Source organism: Alligator sinensis, unplaced genomic scaffold (assembly GCF_000455745.1).
Source record: "Alligator sinensis unplaced genomic scaffold, ASM45574v1 scaffold237_1, whole genome shotgun sequence".
Classification (NCBI taxonomy): domain Eukaryota; kingdom Metazoa; phylum Chordata; order Crocodylia; family Alligatoridae; genus Alligator; species Alligator sinensis.
In genome coordinates, this window is record NW_005841849.1 from 4691696 (window position 1) to 4705135 (window position 13440).

Consider the following 13440-nt stretch of genomic DNA (forward strand, 5'->3'; position numbering starts at 1 on the left):
ACTTCCCCCCACAACTTAGTGTCGTCTGCGAATTTGAACAGGGCGCTTTTTACACCCTCATCCAAGTCGCTGATAAAGATATTGAACAGTGCGGGCCTGAGGACTGAGCACTGGGGGACCCCACTGCCCACGTCCCTCCAGGTCGAAAATGACCCATCCACCACCACTCTCTGGGTGCGGCCCTCCAGCCAGTTAGCGACCCATTTGACTGTGTAGGTGTCGACGCCACAGTCCCCTAGTTTTTTAATGAGAATGGGGTCAGAGACAGTGTCGAAGGCCTTTCTAAAGTCCAGAAAGACTACATCCACCACGACACCTGCGTCCAAGGATTTTGTGACCTGGTCATTGAAGGCCATCAGGTTGGTCTGACAGGACCTGCCTCTAATGAATCCATGTTGGTTGCCCCTAAGCATAATCTCCCCTTCTGGCCCCTCGTGGACATGCACCAGGATAACTCTCTCAAAAAGCTTACCTAGGATCAAGGTAAGACTAACTGGCCTATAGTTTCCTGGGTCCTCCTTCCTCCCTTTTTTGAAAATGGGAACCACATTGGCTCTTTCCCAGTCCTCTGGCACCACACCAGAGCACCACGAGTGCTCGTAAAGCCATGCCAGGGGTCCCGCAAAGACCTCTGCTAATTCCCTCAGCACTCTGGGGTGGAGATCATCAGGACCAGCTGATTTAAATACGTCCAGTCCTTCCAGAAGTTCCCTGACTAGATCCTCACTGACCCTAGGCCTGGGTGCGCCTCCCCTGGGTCCTACGGGGGGTCCCAGGGGGGGCGGGGGGGTGACCCAGTCCCTGCTCAGAAAAATGAAGGCAAAGAAATTGTTAAATAGGTTAGCTTTGCTGTCTGGTGCAACGACCAGATTTCCTAGCGTGTCCTGCAGAGGCCCCATGTTAAGGAGGTGATCAACCTTCAAAGGCCAAAGCCGAGCAGCAAGTGGTTAGCAGTTAATAGTCTGCCTTGCTAGAAGGAAGAGAACCAGTTGCAACTAATGACTGGAAAATGCGTATGGAGTCACAAAAAGGGTTAACAGCCTTAGGAACCATGTGCAGGGGGTAGAGAAAGTTGTGTTGGGGGAGAAGTACAGTGCCTGGGCTGCTCCTCTGAAGGCTTGAAGAAAGACAGCAGGGTTTGGTTTATTCGTTTGTTTGTTCCATTTACTGCAGAGACAAGGCTGCCCCAGGTAAAATAAACTGCCTGGAAACCCTGAACACAGAGCTAACTGGCCTTGATCAGGAAGCTGGGTGAGAGCACTAGAGGCAAAGATTAAACACACAGAATTGGAAAAAAAGGAGAAAAACAGCCAAGACAGAATTACAGGTGGAAATTATTTTGTTGTATTAGATTTTTAGTTACTTTATTGGGCTGAGACTGTGACTATAATTTTCAAAGCATTTAAAAGGAGTTAGCTGCCCAACTAACAAACATCCAAACTAATACCCTTCAGCTCCTTTGAAAGACCCAGCCTATGACATAGAAAAGCTTCCAAAACTTGCAGAAAAATTCTATGTTGCTCTTCTACTGGAGCCATTTTTCCAAAGAATGTTAAGTAAGGCTAGATCACTTTTTCCATTCCTCCAAGAAAAGAGGACTGGGTATACCTTCTTAGTGTCTCTAAAAAATCATCTAGTGTTAGACACTAAAATCAGGAGAATGTTAATAATACACAATTATACATTCTGAAGTCAAGAAACACATAAATTATCTTTGCTCTTTTGCTCGTGTGCATTGTAATACAGAGGCCATTATTGCAAGATATTTCTTAAATAAGAAAACATTCCTTTTTTCTACAACACCAAATGAAGCAAGTAGGGAAAAGCCACAAAAATTTTCACTCTAACTTTGCAGGACTCCTGTCTTGCAAAAACCTGGCAATAGGCATGCGGACTTCATACCCTGAAAACCATTTATCCTGTGCATTTTAGGAGACCTTTTCTTTACAGCACAGGTAGGCAACCCCTGGCACAAGTGCCAAAGCATGGCATGTGAAGGCATTTTGCTTGGCATACACACCTTGGGTCAGATGGCGGGGAAGGGTCTGGGGCTACACTGTCACAACAAGGATCAGGCCCTTGTGGTTGTCCTGCCGTTATGTTATGCCACCCCTGGGCATAACATCTTAGAAGTCAAGCTTGTGGGGGTTTTTGACACACTGCCCAAAAACATGGTCAGCAAACTTGTTCCGCAGACTGGATCTGGCCAATAGAGCCACTGGATATGGCCTGTGGAAGTGGCATAGGAGCTTCTTCCATGCCACAGTGTTGAGAAACAGCAGCAGAAGGGAAGAAGTGGCAGCAGCAGCAGCAGACAGGTCCTAGCACTCATCTACCTCTGACCCAATCTGTGTCATTGCAACCTGCAATCTGAAAAGGTTGCTGACTACTGCTCTAGAGCCCATGAGGTCCAGAGCACATAACTCCTTGCCTGTGAACTATAGGATTTGCATGACTGGGGAAGATGATACAAACTAGACACAGTGGTACTATATCTTTTTCTTGTGTCGCTACACCACATTTGATAATTTTGTCACACATGCTTGTGCTTGTTTATTGTACTTTGCAAGATCTTTCACTGTACACGTGGCTTCGTGCAGTGGGCATTGCAGGAGTTGCTGCACAGTTGGAGACTCTGCCACAGTCACAGGTGGTTGAACCAATGGTATAGCCCCACTTCTTCATTAGCTCCTTGGAATGTCTGACTCTAGCATGTAGGCGGTTGAGACATCACCACTTTGCCATGGTTCATCAGCCCATGGTGGTAAGGACTCAGGGGCTGGAATGTACATTTTTTCACTGTCAGGTATTTCTTCAGTCTCTTGCCATACATCTGTAGTCGTGTCTCCTTGGGTGTGGCATCAAGAAGTTGGCTACTGGTGAGGAAGCTCCTGCATGACTTCTGACGTTTGTGTGCTGTGGGATGGTCGTACAGCAGGTATCCTACATCTTCACTTTGGCTCAATTGTTCTATCCTGCTGGGGGTACTAATACTCTTGTTGTGCACAGAGCAATACTAACTGACATTTAATAATAAATAATCATGACATTATTCCCCCTAATGCAGTGCACATCATAATCACTCCGGAAACACTGAACAGCAGACATCTCTGGATACACAGCCACATTCTGTAATGTTACAGACTATGATATGCAGCATTAATATGAAAAACTCACAAATTCCTTGTGGAACATGTATATAGCAGACCTTATTGGGACACTATAACAATTAACATCAGCTATGCAAAAGGAAATGCAGGCCATTTTTCCTGCATAGGGCCAGCAGAATCTACAAAATTATTTTCTTCCTAAAAATTATGTTACTGTAGGAAACTTGTACTATAAAATTTCTAGTAGTACTAAAGGGCACAGTATTCTGTGCTTGTATCCATTCAATAAAGCAGCAGTCACCTCTGACCTCACAATCATTTGAAAAAGAGTAAAACTGTGTTATAAATCCTAGTTTATATGCTGAGTGGGTATAGCAATGGAGCTTGGTATGAGGTACAGTACTCACAAATAAAAACCTATAAAAAGGGGAGAAAATGTGTCATTAACATTAACTCTGCAAACAGGCTGACTTGCTGATGAAAAAAAAGGCTTGCAAAATTGGAGAGCGACATCAGGGCTCAGACAAGCTGTCTGGAAACCAAAATCTCTGTTTAGATGCCCAATGCTAATTTAGCTCTGCCTTGCCAAGGCAAATTAAAGGTCAAATATAGATTTGAAATCTTGTTTAAGTTTCTTAAAGGCCTTAATAATACCAAGATGCTAGAGGCTTTTCTTCACGAGCCTGCTCAGAACGAACCTGTTCTGTACACACTTTGACCAAGAAAATTATTTCCAACATCTCATTACTTCACATATTAACTGGGAGGTAAATGTTATTCTCTGGGCTTGCATATAGAATTACGCCCCCCCCAAAAAAAACTATTGTGCAGAGACAGACTTAATTTGTCCCTCAGTATCCTCTCAACAGACTAATGAAGTGAGGAGAAAGTAACGTATTGACAACATTTTCTGGATAAGAACCTACAGTACATTTAATTTACTAACTCATTCAAGAAAAGCTGCATGCGTTTTACACATCCTTACAGCCTGAAAATTTACCCAATGCCACTGTAAATAAACTGTAAAATGCATTTTAATTTCCATCTTTAATTAAATTGTTTAATTAAGCAATGAAGTAAAAGGGTGTGCATCACAATGGGACACTGGCTCCGGGTGAGGTACATCGTTTGGCATGGGAGTCAATATTGCATTCACCCAAGAAATGAGAGACGTGTGCAACTCTAGGAATTCAGTCATCATCAACTTACAGCGAGCACAAAAGCAGGGCATTTGAACGAGAGAACTACACTTGTTGCATAGTAGTTTTGATTCTCTGAATCAGCAGATGTGTCCTGTCTGCTGTCCTTTTATTGAAGTAGCAAATCTGAAAAGAGGAGGGAGACAGGATATATCTCTTGTCACACTACAACCTACACTCAGGCATCAAATAAAACCTTTATATACAACAGCCCAGAATCTAAAAGTTTGCCATTTTAAGGGAAAAAAGAACAACTGCCACAGTCAACTACTATCCTGTGTCAATCTCTGAAAGAGTTATATATAGACTGAAAACCTTTGTGGAGGCAGTAAGAACTTGCAGCTGGTGATACCACCTGTGCTCATCACATTCCAGCCAAAACAATTTCATCTGTGGCTGGGAAGAAGCACATAGAAACCAATGACAATCCACTGCAGAGGCAGATCGTGGAAACAGCACTACAGGCTTAAAAATAGAGGCTATTACAAGAAATGATTTTTTATCCACTGATCATTGAAATAGATTGTGCTGATACACCATTATGCAATCATTCAGATTTCCTCCCACCTGAAAAATCTGTTTAATCAGTTCAAAGGCTGATCGAGGTGTACAACAGTGCTTCTCAACCTTCTTAGTCTCAAGGGACATCTTTACATGTGTGTCGGGGGCATGGGTAACTGGTGCCTCCTGATCCTGGGCGGGCACCAGCAGCCTGCCGACCGGGGTGGGGAATCGCCACCACTGGCAAAAGTGCTTCTCAGCATCCCCACATTCTTGGGGGTGGGGTGGGGAGGGGGGCCACTGGCCATCACCATTCCCCAGCCGGCAGTGGCCAGTCTCAGGGGGGGTACATGCCCCAGCGTGCCCCCTCACGTGTCACCTATGTCCAAAGGTGAGGAGGAAGTGCTTTAATTGCAGCAGCTCTGAGAGCTGCTCTAATTAAAACATCTGCAGTGTCTCATGTATTCAGTGTCCTCCACTTCAAAATGGAACAAGCTTTAGTTAAAGTCACCCCATTGCCATTTTGAAACTCAGAGATGCTGAATACATGAAATGCAAAGGCTGCTGGAGCATGCTAATTAGAGCATGTTATGTTCTCTCAGCATACATGATGATATTTTTTGTTTTATTTGGTCAGTTAGCTCTACCTTTTAACTCAGTGTGTTTTATTTGCATTCTCCAGCAGACTCAATCGAGTCTGCTCCAATGTGCTGTAATAACAGTGCATCGAAATAGCATCCCCACATGTCCACAGGCACCCAAGGCACCTTTGATAGTCTCAAGGCACCTCGTGTAAAATGTCAGTTCTTAGCCTTCACTTGTTTTTTGACTACAGAAATATAATAGAGCAATTCTTCAGTTGCAAAAACTCAAAAAGGCCACAACAGGTGAGAATTTTTTAACACTATAGATTTCTATTTGCAGTCTCCTGCCTGAGAATTACTGGTGTATGAGATATGTACTATTGAACACAAATATCATTTTGTGATGCTGTGGCTAAAGACCATTGCTTGCTAATTGCTTTATATACCAAGGACTGTTCCTGAGTAAAACATTCAAAGAACCAGGTTTTTTTTTTCTTTTTCATTGGCTTCCTTGTAATATAGATTTTTTTTCTTTCCTCTACCTGAAATTGATATACATTCCAGGCCTGACAATGCCAGATAAACTAAAGGAGGGAAGATATTTTGTTTTACTTACTTGAACCCATTAAGCTATAGCTATTTTTGGTAGTGGAATTAATGGGCACGATTTCCTTCATACTTAAGTCAATGGGAGTGGTGGTTGTCACTGACTTCAGGGGATGCTGGATCAGGCCTCTTGTTAACTGTGGCCAAACTAAGAAGACCAAGGGAAATACCATGAGATACTGGAAAAATAACTTTACTGAACACCAGGGCTAGGAACAGACACTCAAAACACCTGAGCCTGAATTGATTCAATCTTTGCAGGTTAGTCTAACCTGGCTAAGTTAAATCAGTTTGTAACCATTCAGACATTCCAGAAATGCAGGCACATGCCTGCAGTGGCTCAGGCTAGAAGCCAGGGGGTGCTAGAGCAGGCCTCCCTTCCCTTCTATAGTGCTGAGCTGAGGGTGGCATGGCCAGGCCCCAGCAGGATGCTCTGATTAGGGAGGGGCCCCCCCTCATCCCGCTTCCCACCAGGGGATTGATAATATGGTGTTTATCACCACTAATTCAGTGTTTATCACCCCCATTAAGAAAACAACAGAGGGATATTACTAGCTATCTGTTGATTCTGCCTTTGTCCTATCTGCCACAGCACGGGCCACAGCCAGCATATGGTCTGCTAGCTAATGCTGAGAGGTATCTGTGTAAAGCAGAGGGAACCGGAGAATCCCTGCTTAGCAGGGAGTGGGCAGGGGAGGGAGGAGCAGGGGGAAGCCAGGCAGATGCCTGCAGTCTCTGCCGATGCTCTTGTCAGGGAGCAGAAGGGAGGGGCCAGCCCTGCTGTGGAGCAGAGAACCCAGCCCAGCCCACGGAGCATGCTGGGATGCTGGGGGCTTCTGTTTTAACTTAAACCAGAAAAGGGTCTGGGACAGACATTGCATAAACCTTTTTGACCCAAATCAGTTAAGTCTGATACTACATTTACTACATTCAACCAGGTTTATCTCAAGCCAGTTTCAGCCACTTTTAAACTGGTTTATGTGCACTGAACATCTGTTCTGTTACTGGTTTAAACCAATTTCTGATCACTTAAACCAGCTTATGTGTAATGTCTTTTCCTAGCCCAGGATGGCAGGTGTGACACACAGGCTGTGACGACTAAGGAGATGCTTCTGATATTGCTGCCAGCGCAAGCATGGATCTAACACTAACTATATGCAATACATCTGAACACATAATTTGTGTAGCAAGCATCCTGGATCTTAAAGCAGAAGCTTCTACTGCTTGAGCTACAGATCAACATTATTGCTCAAAGGCTGTTAAAAATCACAAATCTCCCTATATGGTCTAACCACTCGTGGGCAACAAAAACAGGTTGGTAGGGAGAGGTTGCCTTACACAGTCTACTACAGATCTATATGGTTTATTTCTTCCTTGAAATCAGCAATGCCTGGCATGATGCTGCTAGCTATGTTCTCTCAGCATACATGATGACATTTTTTGTTTTATTTGGTCAGTTAGCTTTACCTTTTAACTCAGTCTGTTTTGTTAGATTGACAAATGGCTAGGCTGCCCAACTGTGTTGATTCCTGTATAATAAAATAAAACTTGCTTGACACCAATAAAGCATAAAAGTAGAGTTTATTAGAGACAGGAGGAAATGTCCATTGTGCTAATCAGCAGTTTGATTTCTCATTTAGAGTGGTGTTTTATGGCAGATAAAATGAAGTAAATTCCCTCATTTATATAATAAAGAGAACACGGTGAGTGGAATTCTATATTACACATTACTCCAATTACACACAGCTTCAGGAATGAAAGAGCAGCTCTGTGCTACTGGATTTTTAGCAGTTTGAAGCTCTGGGCTAATATTAGTGAAACTGCTTATTTAACTTGCTCTTTTATTAATGTAAGCACGTGGACTATGATTAAAAGCTGGAAGTTGGGGAAAAAAAATTTCAATCCGTTTCCCAGATGCACGTTGATATTAAAGTCTTTATAAAATTATACAGTTAGGGGTAAAATAGAGGAATGCTGGAAAATAGAAATATATAATAGCACAGTAAAAGCAGTTGCTTAATAGTATACAACACCAACTGCATAAGCTTATTCTATGTGAATTTTAACCCAAAAATAATGGAGGTAATAAACTATTAAAAATGCCACTCAATAGTCAAAGAGCAAGCGCTGTGATTCAGAAAAGGGCACATTCTGTTCTCCATTGGTAACAGCTGAGGCTATGGAGTCATGGTGACTCTCCATAACATACTGCCTTTTCATCATTAAAAAAAAAAAGGCACAAGGGAACATAAAAATGCAGCTCATTTACTGGACTAGATTCTGTTCTTAACTTTAGTAGGGTTCTGGAACAGTACATGTGAAATAGTCTATTTTCTGACCTAAAGCCTTTGATGTAGTGCCAATGTGTAGTTATTGTTTCTAATGTTTGTACCTAAGCCACTAACAATTTTATAAGCTCAAACACATTTTTCCCCCTCTGATTGCACCAATTCTGATTGCAATCAGTACAATTAAAGGAGAATACATGTGTTTCCATTAGGTGCAGACTTGATGCAGAACTGCAGTGGTTCAGTTAATAGCACTTATTGTACTTCTGGACTAAAAATCTGTGAGCTGGAGTTTGTTTTCTATCACAACTTGGGATCTATAGCTGTAAATACTTCATTGCCACATCCGCTGAAGTGAACCTGGGTTCACAAAAATTTGTGCTCTCCCTACGATATTAATCTATCAACGTGCATATCTACCCTGCCTTCTATAAACAGTTGTCTCATGTGTGGCAGTCCTAATTGATCCAAGTGAAAAACCACGATGAAAGCGCATCGGCATAGTCCTTTACACACGTAGCTCTTCCAAGCAGCATTGCTGCTGAGGGGCCAAGGACAGTGCATAGCTGGACATGTTTGTCCCTGGACTGACTGGTAATTCCCTAGATGAGCTACTATTAATTTACACACATACGCAGCCTAGTCCAGGGTACGCCTTAACAATTGTATCTTGCATACTTCACAGGTACTTAAAGTGGGAAAATGAACTGGATCCTGGAACACAAGGTTTTCTCCCAGGAGAAATGACATATGTGGTCTAGGGTATAAACAGACAAGTAGGGACCTACTCAAATCATGATTTCGTGGACATCAACAAATTGGGTGATGTGCATCATAGCCACAGGGGAAGAAAACTTACTAAAAATAAAATGCTGGCTTCCCCAAGGGAGCCAGCAGGTCTCATAGCTGCTGCAGTCTGCCTGCACAGCCCCCCACCAGAAAGGAGGGAGGGAGGCTGCCAGCATGAAGGGGAATAGCCAAGATTCCTGTTACCCTCACCCCTCACTGCTGATTGGCTAAGAGGGCTTCCCGTCATGCAGCCCCGCCCCTCTCCACCAATCAGTGGCAAGGGGCAGGCCACATGACAAGAAATCCCTTAGACAATCAGTGGCAATGGCAGGGACATATGAAGGACAGCCATGTCCTCCTAGCCAATCAGCAGCAGGGGACGGGGCCACTAGGCCCCCTCAACCAATCAAGGGGATGGGGGGGCTCCACCCTAAGCCCATGAAAATGGCAGCCAGCCCCATCACTTGCCTGAGAAATCAGCCACCTGCCTCCTCCATTTAGGTAGACCCCTATACAATGGCAGCACTACAGAAATAGAGCACATGCCTGAATCCATCTTCCATCCCTCTGCAAGACCTCTTCATGCAAACATTAAAAGAGGTTATGCCAAAGGATGAACTTAGCTCCCAGACCAACCCTCCCTCCCTCTGCAAACCAAGACATAATACTCAAGGTTGTGTGGGCACTATTACTAAGATAATTGGTCCCAGAACTGATTAAATAACTGCTACTGATAAATTTGCCTATGCTGCATCTTATCAACATCTAACACATTACTCTGCAAGCAGTCAGATATATGCTTAGCATGGAATATGAGCTCTACAACTAAAATCCCCTCTGACATCCTGTCAGGGCAAGGACTTGGGTTCTGTCGTAGCTAGCTCTGACATAATTCCCATACTGGCTCCCAACCATCATTCACACACTGAACATGTGAACTCATTTTAAAACTACATTGGCAGATTTACCTGAACAGTATGATTTAGAACCTCATCCTCTCTCATCTTTTCTGAACATGCTGTAATTGGATTTTTCCAGTGAGAGTAGACATAATGAGAAAGGATTATTACTAAGGCCACTGTACAAAAACAAGATGCCTATTGCCATCTCAACATTTTTGGAGGTTCATATATTGAGGGGAAAGTACTGCGTGCACTGTACCCCCAAAAGGTTTATAGTTGGTATACATAAAGCAAGTGAATTTTTAATACTGTTGAGGTAGCTTCTCAAATGCAGTTCCCTGCCACTCTTTGAAAGCTTGTGAAATACACAAAGATTTTCTAGCACAAGAGGCTAAAGTTAGGTTCTTAAATACATGATTAGGGATAGTCTAGGTCCATGGAACCTGTTAGATTAGGAGCTCAGCATTCAGGTACCTGCATTTGGATGTAGAAGTTTAAATTTAAGCTCCAATTTTTTAATTTGCACATGCAGAAATTCATAAAACACTACAGAAAACTAGTAAAGAGCAGAGCCAAGGAAAATACGAGCAGTGGCCGAGTAAGTTTTTCAACAGTACATGGTGCTGGCCTCTCTGCCCCAAATAAATTCAAGGACTAGCTTAGTCCTGCTTTCCCTGTAGTCAATAGTAAAATATTTAATACCTTCAATGGGATCAGAGTTAGCCTAACACTTTCCAGCCCAGTAACACCACTTGAGGTTTTTAAGATTTCTGATGAGGTAACAAAATTGCTACTGCAGCAGACCAGAATCTTCTTATGGTAATACCTAAATCATGAGATGCATGTTGTGATTATATATTTTACGCAACGTAACAACACAGCCAATCCTTTTAGAGATTATTTATCAGGAACAGAGCCATCATCATACCAACCATCATCAGTGCCACTGTCATGGCCAGGATTACTGCCACCATACTGCTGGGTCTTTTCACCAGAACAGATCAGGAAAAGAACCAAAAGAAAAGAGAGTTTTCCTTAAAAATGCTCATCAAAAATCAGTTCTTCTGTTAAACTTAAAATATCAATTCTACATATAAAAATTTCATTGATATTTCAAACTAGCTCTGGTCTTGAGCAATAGCTCAGATGTTAATCTAGCCCCCCATACTTCCCTCTCCAACGGATCAGTTTTCAACCCCATCCTATGCCTCCTACCTCTTTGCTTTCTTTTCTAGTAAGACTCTACCACAGCCAACCAGGATAATTATAATCTTATAACACTGTGCTTTGACCAGTCTGGCAAGCTGAAAACAATGCTGGTTTAGTACGATCTGCACTGAAAGCTTTACCTCCTACAGACTGCTGAAAGGAAAATCAAAGGAATCTATATAAATGTTTTCAAGAGCCAAGGTCCAGGAATGACTAATTGGGTTGTGTGCAGCGTTCTGTGCCTGTCAGCTCCCAGCAACTGAACAAAAAGTCAGAGACAGAAGCTGCATTTTCCTATTTTCTGCTGTCTTTTCAATTAAGACCCCTGTGCGCGATTTTCTTGTTTTGTCTAATGAAGAACCAGGATCAGATTATTACATCACAACCTGTGATCCGCCACCTAAAGTTGACTGTCTTTCCTTAATAAGAATATCTGATGCCATTTGAAAGACTTACACATGAGAGTTTATTCCACTTAAAATTTATTCAAATAGCAAGAGGTTGACCCACACAGCTGATTAAAAACTAAAAGTGATTTAGAACTTGTGATTGCTATATTTTTAACTAACTGTTAAATTCCTCCTTTAAAATTATTTGCACAATTTTATCAATTGCTAAGAATTTCTGATGAAACAACGAATAAAAAGTAGAATGCAAGTAAAAGATCCACAAACTCATGCTATATTAACATATACTTAAAATTAAGGTAACACGCACTTAAAATTTCTAGGCCAAAGCTTCAGTTTTTGTAAACAGGCATTGGTCATTTGAAACTACAGCACCAGTGCTGATTTACACCTGCTGAGGTGCTGGCTTTCTAATTTCCTATGGACCTTATCCAAGGCTAACAAAACATCAGCAGCTTCTCCAATGCACACAACAGCCTCATGTAGCACGTCCTGTGGCAAGAAAGCACAGCGTGTCTTCAGAAAGACTGAGATAAAGGCTGCAGACACAAACAGCGGTTGACTGTGTTTGCACTGCTGGAAAAAGAGAACAAATAGTTCACTTAGTATAACACTGCTGTTGGAAATGGAAGGACTTCTAATCTTGTGCTAGGGAACTGAGCCAGAGAAACCCAGGGGAACTGAAGAAAAGGGGACAAACTGCTCCAGAAACCAGTCATCTTGGAAAACCCTCCACTCTTCTCAAACAAAAAACACCTATACTTAAAAATACACAAGCAGTAAGGGAGAAGCGGCCACTGCCGCCCCACCCCCACCCCAACCAATTTAAGGAAACTTTTTACTCATACCAATGATTGTTCGTTCTTTAAACAGACTAAGTAACATAGTTGTGGAAGAACAAACCACGTAAAACTTGACTTAGCCCAATATATTCACTGGCAAACAACTCTTCTCTTTTTTTAAATAATTCTTTCTAGCAATAAGAATGGGTTCCTCTCTTGCACCAAAAACACTTAGCATCTTGGTAAAAAGAAAGGACAGAATGTTGGGCTATCCTGCCTGCAAGGAGTAGACTGAAAATGTCATGGCTAGAATTAATTAATTAATACCTACGATGAGGTAAAGTTTCTAAATTCACTTTAAAGCTCCAAACATACATCTTCCTTTGCTTCCATGGCCGCTAGTAGGATGACAAGGATGGAACAACATCAAACCCACTATTTGTATGCCACCCTCTATATTCTCAGCCTCCCTCTTTTTTTGAATATTGAGAGGTAGCATGTGAAAATAGAGCTTCCTTTGCCTTTCCTGATGGTTTCTTTTTCCTCTTTGCACATTGTGATTGAGATCCTGGTATTGCATTCTCAGTCTGCTACTTCATCTGAACTCAGAGGTGAAGTCTATGAACAGCCACCTCTTAAGTTCCTGTGGGAACAGAAGATCCATGGGCAATTTTTAAAAATCTTTCTTTTCCTTAGCAATAAGCATTCAACTCCCTTTGCTAACTCTTAAACAGAGGAAAAGGAGTACCTGACTTCACCAGGCAATATATCAGACAGACCCAAGCTTTGAGCGCAGCTCTCACCTCACTCAGTTTTTTGAAGTCCAGTCATTTAGGGCGTTATTCAAAATTCTACAATTTACTTATTCTACTGTCATTTTGGTGCAGCGGTCCATGATTTCCACCTACCCACATTCACTCATAGTGCTGTTCCCCTTTCATATGAATCTACAAGTGTCACATGCATCCTTTTTTCTAGAGTAGCCTGTTTCTCTGGTATCTATCAAATGCTAATTTCCACGTAGACCAGGCTTGCCCAACAAGCCATTTTATCTGGCCCGCGG

The 13440-nt window shown here is 42.4% G+C and overlaps 1 protein-coding gene across 2 annotated transcripts in view; it reads right to left on the minus strand.

Annotated features, from left to right (window-relative positions):
• Positions 1-13440, minus strand: part of GPC1 (glypican 1) — a 276986-nt gene that overhangs the window by 251616 nt on the left and 11930 nt on the right. The window contains exon 1 of one of the 2 annotated variants that reach the window (XM_025209859.1): positions 4320-4356. The exons of the other annotated variant lie outside the window; for it this stretch is intronic. Within the exon in view, the coding sequence (XP_025065644.1) occupies positions 4320-4341 (22 nt within the window). The 5' untranslated portion in view covers positions 4342-4356. Of the gene's footprint in view, positions 1-4319; positions 4357-13440 lie in introns of those variants that run through there. 2 annotated transcript variants of the gene reach the window in all.